This window comes from Rhinoraja longicauda, chromosome 8 (genome assembly GCF_053455715.1).
Source record: "Rhinoraja longicauda isolate Sanriku21f chromosome 8, sRhiLon1.1, whole genome shotgun sequence".
NCBI classification, from domain to species: Eukaryota; Metazoa; Chordata; class Chondrichthyes; order Rajiformes; family Arhynchobatidae; genus Rhinoraja; species Rhinoraja longicauda.
In genome coordinates, this window is record NC_135960.1 from 11,453,376 (window position 1) to 11,474,060 (window position 20,685).

The 20,685-nt window shown below is 46.5% G+C and overlaps 1 protein-coding gene across 2 annotated transcripts in view; it reads left to right on the plus strand.

Moving 5' to 3' along the window:
• Positions 1-15,991, plus strand: part of epb41l5 (erythrocyte membrane protein band 4.1 like 5) — a 150,014-nt gene extending 134,023 nt beyond the window's left edge. For both annotated transcript variants that reach the window (XM_078403326.1, XM_078403327.1), the window contains exons 22-24: positions 7,153-7,230; positions 10,327-10,475; positions 13,348-15,991. In XM_078403326.1, coding sequence (XP_078259452.1) covers positions 7,153-7,230; positions 10,327-10,475; positions 13,348-13,402 — 282 coding nt within the window. In that variant the 3' untranslated portion in view covers positions 13,403-15,991. The remainder of the gene's footprint in view (positions 1-7,152; positions 7,231-10,326; positions 10,476-13,347) is intronic.
• Positions 15,992-20,685: the final 4,694 nt, after the last annotated feature.

The window sequence follows — 20,685 nt, forward strand, 5'->3', positions numbered from 1 at the left end:
CGCAGATGTGCTTCTTGACTAGCCTCTCAAAGCATTTCATGACAACCGAGGTGAGGGCCACCGGTCGGTAGTCATTTAAACACGCTGGAGAGGCATTCTTTGGCACCGGTACAATGATGGATCTTTTGAAGCATGCAGGGACCACGGACTTTGCCAAGGAGAGGTTGACTATTGTGGTGAGCACTGGAGCAAGCTGAGTAGCACAAGACTTTAGTACTCGCCCAGATACACCATCTGGGCCTCCAGCTTTCCTCGTGTTCACACGCGTCAGAGCCCACCTCACCTCATGCTCGGACACCGAGAATGTGTGCACATCCCCGGGGGTGGATCCCCCTCCAGCCTCGCTAGCCAGCGCCCCTTCGGTGCTGTTTTTAGACGGCGAGCTGGTGGTGTTACCCGTCTCAAACCGTGCATAAAAAGAGTTCAGGTCATCAGCTAAGGAGGAGCCGGCACTTCCGGTTGAGGGGGTGCTGGACCTGTAGCTAGTAAAAGTCCGTAGCCCCTGCCAAAGGCGCCTGGTGTCCTGCTGCTCCATCTGTGACTCCATCTTGTCCCGGTACCTCTTTTTTGCATCCTTCACTGCCCTTCGCAGTCGGTAGGACTCTCCCTTGTAGTCGTCCATGTTGCCGGATGCCAGGCCAGAGTTGTAAGCAGCGGTGCGAGCATTCAAGGCCACGCGAATAGACCTGTCCACCCAGGGTTTTTGGTTAGGGAAGATACTGACCCTTACCATGGGGATGATGGAATCGGCTATTGTGGCAATGAAGTCCGTAACCGCTTCCGCAAACTCATTTACGTCTCTGGAACTTTCTTGGAACATGTTCCAGTCGACTTCGCTCAGTGCATCCTGCAGCATGGCCTCTGAATGGTCAGCCCACCGCTTTACGTCCCTCGTCACTGTCGCTTCCCGTACTATCCGTTGTTTGTACTCCGGCAGCAGGAAAATGGCAGCGTGGCCAGATTTCCCAAAAGGAGGGAGAGAAACGGCCTTGTAGCCTTTCCTGAACGGCGTGTAGCAGTGGTCCAAAGTTCTTTCCCCCCTGGTGACACACGTGATGTGTTGGTAGAAGTTGGGCATGACCTTTTTGAGATTTCCCCTATTGAAGTCTCCAGCCACCAGCACAGCCACATCAGGGTTCTTGTTTTGGTGTTGACACAACACATCGTGTAGGGTGGACTGTGCCACGTCGGTGTCCGCATGCGGTGGGATATAGATGGCTGTGATGATCACCGAGCTGAACTCCCGGGGTAGGTAGAATGGTTGGCATAAGATAGTTAGATGTTCCAGGTCCGGCGAGCAGGAACGAGAAAGCGTCTTAATATTCCCAGGATTACACCAGTTATTATTGGTCAAGAAGCAGACCCCTCCGCCCTTGGATTTCCCGGATTCTTCCGTTCTGTCCACCCGGAAAACAGTGAAGGACTCGGATGGGCAGATCACGTGGTCAGGCACCAGCGGGGTCAGCCAAGTTTCGGTCAGACAAAGGATGTTACAGTTCTTTACACGAAATTCCACTGCTTCTGCCTGACACCTTGCCTTATTTCTAATCAAACATAAACCTGTGGTAAAATATTCAAATAACAAAAATCCACACAAGAAATTTCCCAAATGTCTGCTGGATTGCTTGCAAGTTCAGGACAATTGCAGGGAGCTGTCAAAATAATCCCACTGCTCACCCCACTCACTCATTTTTCGTATAGAAACCAGGAACTGCAGATGCTGGTTTAGACAAAAAAAAAGACACAAAGTGTTGAGACGCATTTTGCGATGCGTCACAGCTTGATTTGGGAACAGCTCCATCCAAGACTGCAAGAAATTGCAGCGAATTGTGGATGCAGCCCAGACCATCACACAAACCAATCTCCCTTCCAACGACTCCACTTATACCTCACGCTGCCTCGGCAAGGCATAATCAAGGAGGGGTAAATGCCTGGCCACTCCCTCTTATCCATATAACCATATAACCATATAACAACTACAGCATGGAAACAGGCCTGTCCGGCCCTACCAGTCCATGCCGACCACTCTCTCTGACCTAGTCTCATCTACCTGCACTCAGACCATAACCCTCTAATCCCCTCTTATCCATATACCTATCCAATTTACTCTTAAATAATAAAATCGAGCCAGCCTCCACCACTTCCACCGGAAGCCCATTCCATACAGCCACCACCCTCTGAGTAAAGAAGTTACCCCTCATGTTACCCCTAAACTTTTGTCCCTCAATTCTGAAGCTATGTCCCCTTGTTGGAATCTTCCCCACTCTCAAAGGGAAAAGCCTACCCACGTCAACTCTGTCCGTCCCTCTCAAAATTTTAAAAACCTCTATCAAGTCCCCCCTCAACCTTCTACACTCCAAAGAATAAAGACCCAACCTGTTCAACCTCTCTCTGTAGCCTAAGTGCTGAAACCCAGGCAACATTCCAGTAAATCTCCTCTGTACCCTCTCCATTTTGTCGACATCCTTCCTATAATTTGGCGACCAGAATTGCACACCATACTCCAGATTCGGCCTCACCAATGCCCTGTACAATTTTAACATTACATCTCAACTTCTATACTCGATGCTCTGATTTATAAAGGCAAACATACCAAACGCCTTCTTCACCACCCTATCCACATGCGATTCCACCTTCAGGGAACAATGCACAGTTATTCCCAGATCCCTCTGTTCCACTGCATTCCTCAATTCCCTACCATTTACCCTGTACGTCCTATTTTGATTTGTCCTACCAAAATGCAGCACCTCACACTTATCAGCATTAAACTCCATCTGCCATCTTTCAGCCCACCCTTCCAAAAGGCCCAAGTCTCTCTGTAGACTTTGAAACTCTACTTCATTATTAACTACCTGATGCCATCGGGCAAAAGGTATAGAAGTGTGAGAACGCACACCTCCAGATTCAGGGACAGTTTCTTCCCTGCTGTTATCAGGCACCTGAACCATCCTACCAACAACTAGAGAGCAGTCCTGAACTACTATCTAACTCGTTGGTGACCATCGGACTACCTTTGATCGGACCCTACTGGCTTTGTCTTGTACTAAACGTTATTCCCCGTATCATGCAGCTGTACACTGCGAATGGCTCGATTGTAATCACCTATTGCCTTTCCGCTGACTGGTTAGCACGCAGCAAAAGCTTTTCACTGTACCTCGGTACACATGACAATAAACTAAAACTGAACTGAACTGAAGTAACTCAGCGGGTCAGGCAGGATCTCTGGAGAACGTGGATAGGTGACGGTTCAGGTCGGGAAGGGCCCCTGACCCTTACATCACCTACCTGTGTTCTCCAGAGATGCTGCCTGACCCGCTGAGTTACTCCAGCACTTTGTGCCACACCTTTTCCGTGGAAGTACAAGATTGACGATTTTGACGTGGAGCTCCCGAGGTTTAGTGCAGTCATCCGATAAATTCAGACATGTTTATCTTTTGTGGATCGAGATTTAGCACAAGAATCCTCTTTAATGAAAATAATGATAAGCCTCCACAAAATGCTGTAACTTCAAATAAACTGCGTGTTGCTAAGCAATCAACTTTAGCTCGAGGCAAAGGGGCTCCCTCTGCTGGAGTTGTTTTGAAATTACAGTATTTCAAGAGATGTAAGAAAATAACTGCAGATGCTGGTACAAATCGAAGGGTATTTATTCACAAAATGCTGGAGTAACTCAGCAGGTCAGGCAGCATCTCAGGAGAGAAGGAATGGGCGACGTTTCGGGTTGGGGCCCCATTCTTTAGACTGAAGAAGGGTCTTGACCCGAAACGTCGCCCATTCCTTCTCTCCTGAGTATTTCAAGAGATAGTCAACAGTGTTTTATTGTCACATGTCCCAGATCGAACAATGAAATCCTGACTTGCAGCAGCACGATAGAATATGTAAACATAGTACACTGTAAATAATATAAGAAATGAGAAAAAAAGCATACACATACGAGAAAAAAAAGTTCAGTTTTTCATACACATAAATACAAATAAAATCAAACAATGGTAGCGCAATAATAATAATAATAGTTTATTGTGGTGCTTCAAACATTTCTTCACACAGAGAGTGGTGAGTCTGTGGAATTCTCTGCCGCAGAAGGTAGTTGTGGCCAGTTCATTGGCTGTATTTAAGAGGGAGTTAGATGTATGGCTTATGGCTAAAGGGATCAGGGGGTATGGAGAGAAGGCAGGTACAGGTTACTGAGCTGGATGATCAGCCATGATCATATTGAATGGCGGTGCAGGCTCGAAGGGCCGAATGGCCTACTCCTGCACCTATGTTTCTATGTTCAGAGTTTATTTGGAAGTTGTGGTGTTTAACACCCTGATGGCTGTAGGGAAGAAGCTGTTCCTGAACCTGGACGTGACAGTTTTCAGACTCCTAGTACCTTCTTCCCGATGGCAGGAGTGAAATGAGTGTGTGTGGGTCTGATGATGCCGGCTGCCTTTTTGAGTCCTGTTTTAATCCCTTCGATCCTGTCACATAAAAAATTGAAAATTTCTAAATGACTGGCATTAAGTCAGAAAACAGGTCCTTCGGCCCCTTTGAATCCATGGACCATCAAACACCATTTACCTTACACCGTATACGAGTTCCATTTTACTTAGTTTAGAGATACAGTGCGGAGCCACTCCAAGATAGATTCTTGATTAGCACGGGTGTCAGGGGTTATAGGGAGTTGGCAGGAGAATGGCGTTAAGAGGGAAAGATAGATCAGCCGTGATTGAATGGCGGAGTAGACTTGATGGGCCGAATAGCCTAATTCTGCTCCTATCACTTATGAACTTATCATCATATCATATCATATATATACAGCCAGAAACAGGCCTTTTCGGCCCTCCAAGTCCGTGCCGCCCAGCGATCCCCGTACATTAACACTATCCTACACCCACTAGGGACAATTTTTTTTTTACATTTACCCAGCCAATTAACCTACATACCTGTACGTCTTTGGAGTGTGGGAGGAAACCGAAGATCTCGGAGAAAACCCACGCAGGTCACGGGGAGAACGTACAAACTCCTTACAGTGCAGCACCCGTAGTCAGGATCGAACCTGAGTCTCCGGCGCTGCATTCGCTGTAAAGCAGCAACTCTACCGCTGCGCTACCGTGCCGCCCTATGGGCTGGTGTGAAGGGGTGATCAATGGTCGACGTGGACTCAGTGGACCGAAGGGCTTGTTTCCATGCTGCATCTCTAAAACTAAAACAATATCCACGAGAGCAGTAGAAAGGCCCTGAAAAGTACCTCCATGAAAGCTGAACACAACCTCAGCATTAAACTCAGTCTCCTGTTACTAATTTCTTGTTCACGTTATGTTCTTTTTCCAGTGATGTGCAGTCTAACGATGTAATTTTGACTAACTAGGGTTACTTATTTACTATCGCGGAATGATATTTTAAAATGTGGTCCATGATTGCATGCATCAAAAAAATACGGACTATAATTCTGATCAATTGAGGGGATAGTCAATTACTGTGTAATTAGTCTTTTAGTCCCATGTAGACATAAACTGTGAACTGCAATGGTGTCTCAGCCCAGTTCACACTGTTTATCTTTGAAGCATTTTGACATGTTTAGGTGATATCATGAGGTGTTACATCTACATCTGCCATCTTAACATTGTCATGGAGTCATATAGCATGAAAACAGGCCCTTCGGCCCAACTTGCCCACACTGACCAACTGACCCACACTGACCAACTGACCATCTGCACTGGTCCCACCTGCTGTTTTAAAGTAACTCAATGTCCACATTCTTGCATCTGCAGTTTCTTATGTTTACCCAACCCCCCTCTCTTCCCTGTACCCTACCTGGATTTGCACTAATTATTCCCCTCGACCTCCTCTTCCATCTACATTCTTTTCCCTGGTTTTACACCAGTTTTCACACCAGTTTCATCCTTATCTCACACCTTTTGTCTTTAATCTCTGGCCTTTGTCCAACCATCTGCCTTTCCAGAGCTCCCCCTCGCCTGTATCCACCTGTCACTCACCAGGCTTTGTCATGCCCTTCCTCTCTTCCAGCTCTCTTCCCCCACCCCCCAATCAATCTGAAGAAGGGTCCTGACCCGAAACACCACCTGTTCATGTTCTCCAGAGATGCTGCCTGATCCATTGTGCCTTTGTGCCTTTTTTTAAGGGCAAGTAGAAGCCACAATGATCATAGTTTGGCTGTGTCCGGTCCCAACTTCTGTTCTTTCTGAAGAAAGGTCTCGACCCGAATCACCTATTCCTTCTGTCCAGAGATGCTGCCTGACCCGCAGAGTTACTCCAGCTTTTTGTGTCTATCTTCGGTGTAAACCAGCATCTGCAGTTCCTTCTTACACATCCTGCTCTTCCAAGCCGTCTTTATCCACTCGGTCTTTGGAAACCTGCCGCCATTTACTTTCCACAATTGGCGGCACAGCGAGTAGAGCCGCTTCCTCACGGTGCTCGAGACCAGGGTTCACTCCTGGCATGGGTACCATCAGTGTGGAGTTAGTCTGTTCTTCCTGTGTTCATGTTGGTTTGATCCGAGTGCTCCCACATAGAGTGATACAGTGTGGAAACGTGCCCTTCGGCCCAACTTGCCCACGCCGGCCAACATGTCCCAGCTACACTAATCCTACCTGCGAGCATTTGGTCCATATCCCTCCAAACCTGTCCTATCCATGTACCTGTCCAACTGTTTCTTAAACATTGGGATAGTACCAGCCTCAACTACCTCCTCTGGTAGCTATAAGAAAATAACTGCAGATGCTGGTACAAATCGAAGGTATTTATTCAGAAAATGCTGGAGTAACTCAGCAGGTCAGGCAGCATCTCAGGAGAGAAGGAATGGGTGACGTTTCGGGTCGAGTGTTCCATACACCCACCACCCTTTGTGCGAACTGATTCCTATTAAATCTTTTCCCCTTCACCTTGAACCTATGTCCTCTGGTCCTCGATTCCCCTACTCTGGGCACGAGACGCTACGCATCTACCCGATCTATTCCTCTCATGATCTTGTACACCTCTGCAATATCACCCCTCACCCTCCTGGGCTCCAGAGAATAGAGTCCCAGCCTACTCGATCTCTCCCTATAGCTCAGACCCTCTAGTCCTGGCAGCATCCTCGTAAATCTTCTCTTCCCAAGGACGTGTTGGTTGGCAGGTGACCACAAAACCTTTTTTTTATTGTTTCTGCAGGACGTTGCTGAAGACCTGGACAACCTGCTGTCAGCACTCAGTGAGAATCTGATCGACTTCACCGATCCCGGCCCACTGGTAAGAACAAGCGGTTCTTTTTCTTCATGCAATTCATTGGTGCCAGGGATGTGCATGTTGGTTTATTATTGTCACGAGTCCCGAGATGCAGTGAGAAATGTTCATGGGTGGTTGGTGTTGCCCATGAGGCCATTGTTCCTTTTCCATCCCCCACTACCCTCACCAAAACCCTGCTGGTGGAGGTAATGCCAACAATGCTTTTGAGTGGGCATTTCCTGGATTTTGACCCAGTAGCATTGAGGGACGGGTGATTTATTAAGTAAGGAGCAGAGAACCTATGGATGGCGGTATTTACAAACACCTTGTCCTTTTGGATGGTAGAGTTTAGTATTGAGATACAGCACGGAAGCAGGCACTTGGGACTAAGATTAAGATTATTAAGGGGTTGGACACGTTAGAGGCAGGAAACATGTTCCCATTGTTGGGGGAGTCCAGAACAAGGGGCCACAGTTTAAGAATAAGGGGTAGGCCATTTAGAACTGAGATGAGGAAAAACCTTTTCAGTCAGAGAGTTGTGAATCTGTGGAATTCTCTGCCTCAGAAGGCAGTGGAGGCCAATTCTCTGAGGTCATTCAAGAGAGAGCTGGATAGAGCTTTTAAGGATAGCGGAGTCAGGGGGTATGGGGAGAAGGCAGGAACGGGGTACTGATTGAGAATGATCAGCCATGATCACATTGAATGGCGGTGCTGGCTCGAAGGGCCGTATGGCCTCCTCCTGCACCTATTGTCTATTGTCTATTGTCTTCTATTCCACAGCTTTTGGCTATAGTCCCACAAAGCCGTTTAGTTTAGATTACACCGCATGGAAACAGGCCTTCGGCCTGCTGAGTCCACACTAACCAGCAAACCCCGTGCACTAGTACTATCCTATGCACTGGGGCCAATTTACGATTTTTACCAAAGCCAATTAACCGACAAACCTGTACGTCTTTGGAGTGTGGGAGGAAACCGGAGTACCCGGGTGAAACCCACATGGTCACAGGAGAATGTACAAACTCTGTACAGACAGCACTCATGGTCAGGATCGAACCTGGGTCTTTGGCACTGTAAGGCAGCAACTCTACCGATGCGCCACCGTGCCAAGGATGTGTGTTTGGGGAGGTGCTATTAGAGTCACTTAGGCAAATAATTGTACAATTTGTGAACACCACTCACTGCAGCCCCATAGTGCACTAGTGATGGGGTGAATGAATATCATAAGGTCACAAGGAGTAGAATGAGGCCATTCGGCCCATCAAGTCTACGGTGCCATTCAATCATGGCTGATCTATCTCTCCATCCTAACCTCATTTTCCTGCCTTCTCGCCATAACCTCTGACACCTGTGCTAATCAAGAATCTACCTATCTTTGCCCCAAAAATATCCACTCATTTGCCCCCCCACAGCCTTCTGTGGCAAAGAATTCCACAATATTTTAGATAGTGAGTGGGGTGCTAATCAACCAGGTCACTTAGACCTTGGATGTCAAGGTGCATGATCATTGGAACTATACTCATCCTGACAAGTAAAGACTACTTATCATGGAAGCTCTCAATAGGTTTCACCAATGGTGAAATATGGAAGATTATCCTACTAAGATAATCCTATCTAGACAAAACTATCTTCTGGGTTTTCTCCAGGTGCTCCAGTTTCCTCCTTCACTCCAAAAATGTGCAGGTTTGTAGGTTAATTTACCCCTCCCAACCCTTCCGAATTTGGTGGAAAGTTTCCGCTTTCTTATTTCATTTCCGCCATTCCGATTTCGCCTCACGTTTTTCCGCAAAACAGTATGTAAATGCAATTTGTCAATTCGGCCGCTAGAGGTCGCTAGGGGTACCACGAGAAATCCCCCGCGCCCTGGAAGTCTCCCCGAAAATGTGGCACCTAGGCTGGACAAGGCAGCCAATCTCGACCTCATCGGGACTTCCATGACCGATCGGTGGGTTGAATTGGCAACCTGCGGCCGGGGCCCAGCTGGAGCCAGCACATCTATCCCCATAGCCGACTTCCTTGGCCAGCTGGATAAACCAGCAAAGCTCTGGAACCAAGAGTGCCAGAAAATCAGTGGTGGAACTGTAATGAGTAAATATTAAATTTAAATGCAAGATTATATAACTATATTAATTAATTAAGATGGGGTTAACATATAAAACACAGCAGAAAAGCCAATTACCACCTTTTTGGGCTGATTATCAATTAATGTGCGAATTTACTTCAACAAGTACATGCGAATGCTTAGTCGAGTCGCATATATCAACTTTTTCTTCATAACCTAGTCATACATTTTATGACCATTGTTCTTTTATTCAATACCAAGAGAATTGGGATGTGTAAGGAAAAAGCAAAATAGAAAAAACAAGAAAAAACAATTTTTTCTTTGTTGCAAAAAGTATCTCTGTTCAATAACCTCTCTATAAATAACAGAATATACTCATGATAGGCCTGACATTGTACATGTAGTCCAGGAACTACAGACTGTAGGAAATAATAGTCATTTTTCACACATGAATGTAGCGCAACGCGTATGCGCATTTGGCGTGCATACTTTTTCTTTGCTGAAAAGTTGCATTACATGCCATATTAGGAATTTCGATGTAAAATTCTGAATTTTGGACATCAAAATGATGAATTTGTAAAATCAAATGTTGGGAGGTCTGTTCATTGGTAAATTGTCCCCGGTGTGTAGGATAGAACTAGTGTACAGGTGATCGCTGGACGGCATAGACTTGGTGGGCTGAAGGGCCTGTTTCCACACTGTATCTCTAAATTAAATGAAACTAGTCCATAGCACAATTCCTAAAAGAGCACTGCATGTATGCAGAGTTACCAATTTATTAATCTTGTGGGGGAAAAAAAACATTGCACAGGGCATTAAAAAATATTGCAGACTGAAATAGAATTCTAGCCCAGAGTGTTTTCAGTTTAATTGCTGCAGGGAGCAGATGACTAAATGCCACAGAGTTATTTCTGAGCTGTTTGTTTAATTCTTTGACCACTGTGGTGTAATGTTATGTTTGCAGTAAATATTTCCGGTAAATTTGAAATGTCATGTTAACGTCATGGATAAAATGTTCACCAGGTTGTTGTGTTTGTCTTTGATTATTGGATTTAATTTAGGGAGGGGTCATTGCAAATGGAGTTTTCAATCGTGAAGCCTCTGCCTCTTCTGCCATGAAGGCAGTAAAACCAGTTCCTGAGCCTACACTTTTTCCCATCCCATCTTCTACCACAGCTCAGAGCTCCTTGGGTTCAACATTATCCAGCAGGTAAAGTGTGCTTCAAAATGTCTGTCACTGTGGGATAAGTGGACATCCTTCAAGCAATCCTTCTGCTCTGGTTAAAGATTGCTGAATCATAATGTTCTATAGATTCAGGGTCAGTTCCTGTGGATTGGAGGGTAGCTAATGTTATCCCACCTTTCAAGAAAGGAGCGAAAGAGAAAACGGGAAATTATAGGCCAGTTAGCCTGACACCGGTGGTGGGGAAGATGCTGGAGTCAATTATTAAAGAAGTAATAATGGTGCATTTGGAAAGCAGTAAAAGGATTGGTCCAAGTCAGCATGGATTCATGAAGGGGAAATCCTGCTTGACTAATCTTCTGGAATTTTTTGAGGATGTGACAAGTAAAATGGATGAAGGAGAGCCAGTGGATGTAGTGTATCTGGACTTTCAGAAAGCCTTTGATATGGCACTGGAGGAGGCCCATGACAGAAAGGTCAGACTGGGAATGGGAGGGGGAGTTGAAGTGCTCGGCCACCGGGAGATCAGTTTGGTTAATGCGGACCGAGCGCAGGTGTTCAGCGAAGCGATCGCCGAGCCTGCGCTTGGTTTCGCCGATGTAAATAAGTTGACGTCTAGAGCAGCGGATGCAATAGATGAGGTTGGAGGAGGTGCAGGTGAACCTTTCCCCCCAGTCTGACCTTTCTGTCATGGGCCTCCTCCAGTGCCATAGTGAGGCCCACCGGAAATTGGAGGAACAGCTCATATTTCGCCTGGGCAGTTTGCAGCCCAGTGGTATGAACATCGACTACTCCAACTTTAGATAGTTCCTCTGTCCCTCCCTTCCCCTCCTCCTTCCCAGATCTCCCTCTATCTTCCTGGTTCCACCTATATCCTTCCTTTGTCCCGCCCCCTGACATCAGTCTGAAGAAGGGTCTCGACCCGAAACGTCACCCATTCCTTCTCTCCCTAGATGCTGCCTGACCTGCTGAGTTACTCCAGCATTTTGTGAATAATCGATTTGTACCAGCATCTGCAGTTATTTTCTTATACCCCTTAAGAATTATATCAGTTTCTCTAAGATCCCCTCTCATCCTTCTAAATTCTAGTGAACACAAGCCCAGTCGACCCATCCTTTCATCATATGTCTTGAGGGTCTGCGGCTGGATTTGTATCGAATCTCAGACTGTGACACTAAACGAAATTTCTATCGTGCTGTTCAGGCCTGTGCTTTGTCTGTTTGTGTGTCTGAGAGACACACACAGAAATTACTGTTCTGCTGACACCACAGTGTTGCTGCTTTAACGCTCCTTTAATTTCACAAAGCGTATGAAAGTGAGGGTGAGAGAATATGTGCGGTTTATTAAATGTTCATTTTCTTTACGATCTGTTGAATTGTGAAACCAGCTATAATTATCTGAGCGTCACGTGTACCTAGGTCAGTGAAAAGTTTTTGTTGCGTGCCAACCAGCCAGCGGAAAGACAAAACATGATTACACTTGAGCTATCCACAGTGTACAGATACGTGATATAGCAAATAACGTTTAGCGCAAGATAAAGTCCAGTAAGGGCCAATTAAAGATAGTCCGAAGGTCCCCAATGAGGTGCATAGTTGCTCAGGACCGCTCTCTAGTTGTCGATAGGATGGTTCTGTTGCCTGATAACAGCTGGGAAGACACTGTCCCTATCATTTAGTGCAAGGTAGATGGGTTATGCAGGGAGTGAATTGGTGGATGTTGAGGGATGAGGGTTTGAAGCTAGTGGGGGTGGTAGAGAGGGAAGATGTAGAAACAAGGAACTGCAGATGCTGGTTTACAAAAAAAAAGACACAAAGTGCTGGAGTAATTTAGCAGGTCAGGCGGCATCCCGGAGGACATGGATAGGTGACATTTTGTTAGAGAGATGACCTGAAACGTCACCTATCCGTGTTGTCCAGGGATGCTGCCTGACCCGCTGAGTTATTCCAGCACTTTGTATCCTTTTGTTTATTAACCAGCATCTGCAGTTCCTTGTTTCTGCCTCACCTACCCATGTTCACCTGACTTGCTGTCAAGGTGGCACGGTGGGTCAGTGCTAGACTTGCTGGTCTTACAGCGCCTTAGATCCGGGTTCAATCCTGACTATGGGTGCTTGTCTGTATGGGGCTTGTACGTTCTCCCCGAGACCTGCGTGGGTTTTCTCCGGGAGCTCCGGTTTCCTCCCACCCTCCAAAGACGTGCAGCTTTGTAGGCTAATCGGCTTTGTAAAATTGTCCCTAGTAGAAACATAGAAACATAGAAAATAGGTGTAGGAGTAGGCCATTTGGCCCTTCGAGCCTGCACCGCCATTCAATATGATCATGGCTGATCATCCAGCTCAGTAACCTGTACCTGCCTTCTCTCCATACCCCCTGATCCCTTTAGCCACAAGGGCCACATCTAACTCCCTCTTAAATATAGCCAATGAACTGGCCTCAACTACCTTCTGTGGCAGAGAATTCCACAGACTCACCACCCCCTGTGTGAAGAAATGTTTTCTCATCTCGGTCCTAAAAGACTTCCCCCTTATCCTTAAGCTGTGACCCCTGGTTCTGGACTTCCCCAACATCGGGAACAATCTTCCCGCATCTAGCCTCTCCAACCCCTTAAGAATTTTATATGTTTCTATAAGATCCCCCCTCAGTCTTCTAAATTCCAGCGAGTATAAGCCTAGTCTATCCAGTCTTTCTTCATATGAAAGTCCTGCCATCCCAGGGATCAATCTGGTGAACCTTCTCTGTACTCCCTCTAAGGCTAGAATGTCTGTGTGTGTGTGTAGGATAGTGTGTGGGAATCGCTGGTCGGGGCGGACTCGGTGGGCTGACGGACCTGTTTCTGCACTCTACCTCTGAATGAACCCTGCTGAGTTTTATTTTTGTGATGCTTTTCGTTACTCCTGCAGCATCTCCGCTGAGAGGACGGTGAGGCCGAAGGGGCTGTTGACGACGGAGTTGTGAAAACTGTGCAAGAATTGCCTTTGTCCTGTGTGGGAAACGAACAAGGCAGACGTTCAGCTGCCAGCAGTCTGAGTGCAAGACGAGAGACACTCTGCAAGGCATAACCCAGACCCCCCGATACCCTCCTTTTGTACAAGATTCCAGCTCCTCTCCTCCATTCAGGTGGACCAGAAGAAGGAGCTGATCGTCATCAGGGTAGGGTCTTGCTTCATCAGCCCGTGTCAAGCTTAAAAAAAAACCCAATGGGTTCTAGTTCCTGAGACAGAGAATGTAAATTCCTCTAAGCTGCTGGTGAATTAAGACCACTGGAGAAACAGAGATGTCCAAAGCGGGCATCAAAACTGGAACAACCACAATCATTTGATCTCGAGAGAAACATAGATACAATCCTTTGGGTTGGAGATAACTTTGCGTCGACTACTGATCCTACAAGGCGAACTACTGTCAGATGCCGGAATGACATTAAAGGGTCATCATGAGTTGCGAACAGAGAACTAGACCTGGTGGAAACAAAGAGTAGGGATCACGTCACAAATGTTCTGGCTTCAGCTCTTCAATGCAAGCTAACCTATTGAGTATGGCTTTCCACTGGGGCCACGATCATCCGTGAACTATTTGGGATGTCATTTTTTTTAGTACAATCCACACCTCAACATGATATCAGGTTATCGAGATGCTCTGCAACCAACCTCTGGAGGCTTTGCCTTCAAACCCAGAGCATTGGTGTGGAGGGGAAGGCTGCTTTGGGAATGGAAAGATGGCACCACCATTGGATTACACTGATTGTCCTGTTGCAAAGTGGTTCTAACAACTTTCCAAGGTGGTACCTTTAGATCGGAGCCCTTTCAAAGGGCTTGAGCCTAGTCATATATAAGATTTATATGTTTGATAATTGCTTTCGACGTCAATGCAAAGTGTTCAGAATCAGTAAATGTGTGGATCATCCTGGGAAGGTATCTGGAAGAGGTGAATGGGATCCTTCATAAGGTGCCTCAAACTCGAAACATAGTGGCCAACATGGCTTGTGAAGAAGACTAGAAAAGAATTCTCACTGTGACTGGAAGATTTCAGCCTATAATAGTTGTAATGTCATGACGTCTTTTGAACCAATTCCTTGTAGATTTTTATTTTCCCTTAATCTTGTATATTCTCCTGATGGTCTCTCTCCACAACTCATTGCCTTGGATGGCTCACCAAATCCTCCCTCCCCCCCCCAAAAGAAAGCCTGGAGCATGTAGTTGTCTTTGTGTGGGAGGGTTCATAAGTGATAGGAGCAGAATGAGGCTATTCAGCCCATCAAGTCTATTCCGCCATTCAATCATGGCTAATCTATCTCTTCCTCCTAACCCCATTCTCCCCATAACATCTGACACCCAAGAGTAACTGGAGAACCCTTCATGCACCCTCCTGCGTTCAGAAGGATTTCCCCTCCACTGTCATTATGGCAGCCTATTCTTTACAAGCCTGGGGTTGTTTTAAGTGGTAGAGATGTCTTAATTTATCTTGTGAGCTACTGTCTTTTCATATCTATCCAGAATACGTATTCTAATCACTTTCTGATTCATATCATGGTAGAAAATGTTGATGGTGCATTGGTATCATGGAGTCTCACAGTACAGAAACCAGGCCTTCGGCCCATCAAGTCTGTGCTGACAATCAGCCACCCATTGACACCAATCCGATGTTAATCCCATTTTAATTCTTCCCAGATTCCAATCTACCGCTGATCTGCACATTAAGGGCAATTCATTAGCGGGCAAATTAACCTATGATGCTGCATGTCTTTGCAGTATGAGTAGAAACCAGAGCACCCAGGAGGAAACCCGTGCAGTCACCAGGAGTACGTGCGAACTTCACACAGACAGCACCAGAGGTCAGGATAGAACTTGGGTCACTGGAGGGTGTGGGCAGTAACTCTACAAACTGTGCCACTGAACTGCACCTAGCTTCGTGCTAGGGGATTCCTTAACTGGGAATCACATAAGACATGAACACTTAGAGTATAGAGGTTACAGAGGAAACCTCAATTTGCAATCATAGAAAAGACGAGACACAAAGTGTGGTGCTAATTCAGCATGTCTGGCAGCATCTCTGCAGAACTCTGTGGATAGATTATGTTTCTTCAGACTCGAAACGTCACCTACCCATGTTCTCCCAAGATGCTGCCTGATCCGCTTTGAGTTACTCCAGCACTTTGTGCCCTTTAGTGTAAACCAGCATCTGCAGTTCCTTGTTTCACCACATAATTATGTTCTACAGTCCCATGTTGATTGTCCCCGGTAGGATAGTGACCACAACTAAAAGTCTTGCTGAGATCAATCGTGTATGTATAAATGGATCGTTGCATACTTTTATACATTTACTAGACCGTGGACCCGTTGGGCCCAAACCTAGCCTGCATTGGTAGAGCACCCTCCTCTCCCCTCCCTCCCCCACTCCCCCCTCACTCCTCTCCCCTCCCTCCCCCTTCCCTCCTCCCCTCCCTCCCTCCCCCTCCCCTTCCCCCCACTCACCCTCTTATCTTCCCTCCTCCCCCTCCCTCCCTCTCCCCTTCCCTTCCCTTCCTCCCCCCTCCCCTCCCCCCTCCCTTCCCCCTCACTCCTCCCCTCCCTCCCCTTCCCTCCCTTCCCTCCCCCTTCCCCCCACTTCGTCCCCCTCAACCCCCCCCTTTATCCTCCCTCCTCCCCTACCCTCCCCCTTCCCTCCCTCCCCCCTTCCCTCCCTCCCCCCCTCCTTCCCTCCCTCCCCTTCCCTCCCTTTCCCCCCCACTCCATCCCCCTCAACCCCCCCCTTATCCTCCCCCTCCCTCCCTCCCCCCCCCTCCCTCCCTAGGAGATAGATTTAAACTTTAAAATGTGAATAACCTTAAAAACATAACACCGATTTCAATGAAACATCTTCCATTGGCAACAAAGGAACAAAAGTGAGTAAGGTGGGCCTAAAATCGGCGCGCTATCGTGTACCGTTTTGCCTGTAGTTCAGGAACAAACAAACAAACAAACGAGAGTTTAAGTATATAGATAGTGCTTTATAGTATTTATAAAATAATTCTTTAGTCAGGCAGCTCCTTTCCCTGCCGGGACTGGCACTTCATATCCCAGGTTGACAGGCAGGAATATGCTTCACCTCCCATTCTTTTGGGTGGGAAGGGGGAGGGTGGGGAAGGGAAACCCCACACGGTCTCCACATTAATTACCACCTTGTCTCACTGGTGCCGTGATTTTTCTTTTTTAATGATAGCATCCGCTGCACGATAACAGATATGTTTTTGTCCCTCCCAACCCGTCCAGGTTCAGACTGTTTATTGAGTGTGGTGGGTGGTAAAGGGGAAGTTTTGTTTTGATCAATCCCACCCAGCTTCGGAAATCCGCCTGAGATTTGCTGCTCGTTACTCTCAGCCATTGAGTCATACAGCGTGGAAACAGGCCCGTCATCCCAACTTGCCCACACCGACCAACATGTCCCATCCTCTCGAATCCCACCTGCCTGCGTTTGGCCCATATCCATCTAAACTTGTCCTATCCGTGTACCTGTCTAAATGTTTCCTAAACCTCCTTAACTCCTGGGCTTGCAGTGGTTGAATGCAGCCAGCAGGGGCTGCAAACTTTCCAGACCACTTGCTTCACAGGCTTTTTGGACTTCAGACTTTGGAGATACAGTGTGGGAACAGGCCCGTCAGCCTACCGAGTCCGGGCTGCCCAGCAATCACCCCATATACTAGCACTATCCAACACACTAGGGACAATTTAAAGAAGCCAATTAACCTGCAAACCTGTACGTCTTTGGAGTGTTGGGAGAAAACCCGGAGAAAACCCTGCGCTGCCCTAAAGTCCAGTAACAGGGAGCACTTTCCAGTACTGTTATCTACAGCAAGTACATGGAGAAATACCCCAGTCCATTAAAATGGATCTCAGACTGTTAATGTTTGCTCAGTCCCCATCCAGTATATTATGATCAGTTTATCCTACTGACACACCGACCGTGAACATTTTCAAGCATCATTTTAAAGCGTTGTAAAGGGCAGCACAGTGGCGCAGCGATAGAGCTATTATTGCCTTACAGAGCCAGAGAACTGGGGTTCGAGCCTGACTACGGGTACTTGCCTGTACGGAGTTTGTACGTTCTCCCCGTGACCCGCGTGGGTTTTCTCCGAGATCTTCAGTTTCCTCCCCCACTCCAAAGGTTAATTGGCTGGGTGTAAATGCAAAATTGTCCCTAGTGTGTGTAGGGTAGTGTCCATGTGCGGGGATCGCTGGTCGGTGCGGACTCCAAGCGCCAGTTTCCGCGCCGTGTCTCTAAACAAAACTCGACTAATTCACCTGAATATAATTATGGCTTCGAGCATGAAGCAGAGATTTCATTGATTGTGATGTGCAATCTCACAAACGCAGAAAATGCAGCTTGAGTCAAGATATATTAACATGATAAAAGCAATCTGTAGGGTAGGCTGAAGGATAAGCTTTCTCCAGAGCGAATATGCAGAACAAACAGTGTGATGCTATTTAGAATATCCTTTTACACAGTGGAAAATGAGAATTGGCCTTTACACCGCCTTCAAAATCGGAATAGTGTGCACACCAGCAAAATTTAGCCTTGGGAATCTTTCGATTGTTGCCAGCTAAAAATATCAAAGGATGTGATCTAAAATCTGAGAAAAGTCGTTGCTATGGGCCATGAACTGTTCAGACTTGAAGGCTGAATAGCTTGCCCCTTGATTATATCTATTTGATAAAATCCTGGTGTTGGTTGCAGGCGTGTGGGATTTTTCTTGCAGCCAATGTGCCATACTTAATCATCGAGTAACACCACACAGGTGTGAGCTCTCAATTACTTTTCTAGCTCCAAAATGCAACACAAATCACACGGGTAAAAGCAGAGAAATAAGACTGGATTGTTTAGTTTTCATGGAAACTTGCAGTAATGAATGAGGCCATTTGGCCCATTGGGCCCGTGCTGGGATATTTAACAGTGCTGTCCACTTCCTTGCTCTTTGATGTTTTCTATTTGAATATCTGTCCAATTTTCTTCTGAAAAGTGCGGTTGAATATATTCCATGACCCACAGTTGACCCATAGCCATCTAAACCTTTCCAATCCATGTACCTGCCCAAATGTCACTGCCTCAACTACTTCTTCTTGCAGCTTGTTCCATGTATCTACCACCTGCTGCGTAGAAAAGGTTGCCCCTCAGGTTCCAATTAAATCTTTTCCCTCTCATCTTAAACCTATGACCTCTAGTTCTTGATTCCTCACACCTGGAGAAAAAGATTGTGTGCATTCATCCTATCTATGCACTTTATATTTTTTTCTGGACCTTAAACCATGTCTTTTGGTTACCAATTCACTTCATATGGGACTATGTTTCCAGTTACTTTATAATGCTGTCATTACAGCAAGCACCAACGTACAATTAATTTATGATGCAGTAAGTATAAAGCAAAATTAAATTAGAAAATTGGATTTGAAAAGAACCAGGCTAGTAAATATTGAGAGACTGCTGTGTGGATTTAACAAGATACTGATCCAGAGAATTTGGGAGAGGCCTAGATTTAATCTGCTGAGCTTGTTGATTTTTCAAAAGAATTGTTCCTGGGCTCCATGTGATACGGGCTCAGCCAGAACCTATTGTGCGTTTCCAATTAACCATTGAACTGAGCAATGTGAATTAAATGCTCGCTGAAGCCATAATTTCACGATTCCCTGCTGCATATTTTTGAAATCTTTAAGAGCAATCCCAATACCCAATAGGTGCTGGAGGAGGCCATTCGGCCCTTCGAGCCTGTACGCACCGCCATTCAATGTGATCATGGCTGATCATTCTCAATCAGTACCCCGTTCCTGCCTTCTCCCCATACCCCCTGACTCCGCTATCCTTAAGAGCTCTATCCAGCTCTCTCTTGAATGCATTCAGAGAATTGGTCTCCACTGCCTTCTGAGGCAGAGAATTCAGCAGATTCACAACTCTCTGACTGAAAAAGTTGTTCCTCATCTCAGTTCTAAATGGCCTACCCCTTATTCTTAAACTGTGGCCCCTTGTTCTGGACTCCCCCAACAATGGGAACATGTTTCCTGCCTCTAACGTGTCCAACCCCTTAATAATCTTATACGTTTCGATAAGATCTCCTCTCATCCTTCTAAATTCCAGTGTATACAAGCCCAGTCGCTCCAGTCTTTCAACATATGACAGTCCCGCCATTCCGGGAATTAACCTAGTAAACCTACGCTGCATCCCGAACCTTACTTTAGTAGTTTAGTTTAGTTTAGAGATACAGCGTGGTGACCTGCCCTTGGGTCCACCAAGTCTGCTCCGACCAGCGATCTCCGCACACTAACACTCTCCTGCACACACTAGGGACAATTTAAATTAATTTTAACACCAAGCCAATTAACCTACAAACCTGTACGTCTTTGGAGTGTGGGAGGAAACAGGAGCCCCCAGAGAAACCCCGCGCAGGTCACGGGGAGAAGGTACAAACTCCGTACAGACAGCACCTGTAGTCAGGATCATAGCCAGGTCTCTGGTGATGTAAGGCAGCAACTCTACCACTGCCCTCCGATCTAGCATATTTTCATTCCAAATTTTGTTGTGCATTTAAATTTCGCAGCCTTCACAGGGGGAATTGAATTAATCTGTGAATCCATTTTTCCCGATTTTCGACTGCTCATCCAGTACTTTAACCTCCATGCAACCATCATCACTGAATATCCTAAACTCATAGCTGGGATTGGCTTTTAGGAATGCTGGATTAGCCATTTTTATGGGGCATAATGTTCGTTATGGACGAATTGGGCTGAAAGGCCTGTTTCATTGTGTATGAGAAGTCCAGAACCAGGGGCCACAGTTTAAGAATAATGGGTAGGCAATTTTCCCACACCGACCAACATGTCCCATCTACACTAGTCCCACCTGCCTGCGTTTAAGCCATATCCCTCTAAACCTGTCCTATCCATGTACCTGTCTAACTGCTTCTTAAACGTTGCGTTAGTACCTGCCTAAACTACCTCCTCTGGCAGCTCGTTCCATACACACACCACCCTCTCTGTGAAGAAGTTACCCCTCAGGTTCCTATTAAATCTTTCTCCCCTCACCTTAAACCTATGTCCTCTGGTTCTGGATTCCACTACTCTGGGCAAGACTCTGTGCATCTGTCCAATCTATTCCTCTCATAATTTTGTACAACCCTCTAAGATCACCGCCTCATCCCCTTGCACTCCAAGGTACGGAGTCCTGGCCTGCTAAACCGCTCCCTGTAGCTCAGGCCCTCGAGTCCTGGCAACATCCTC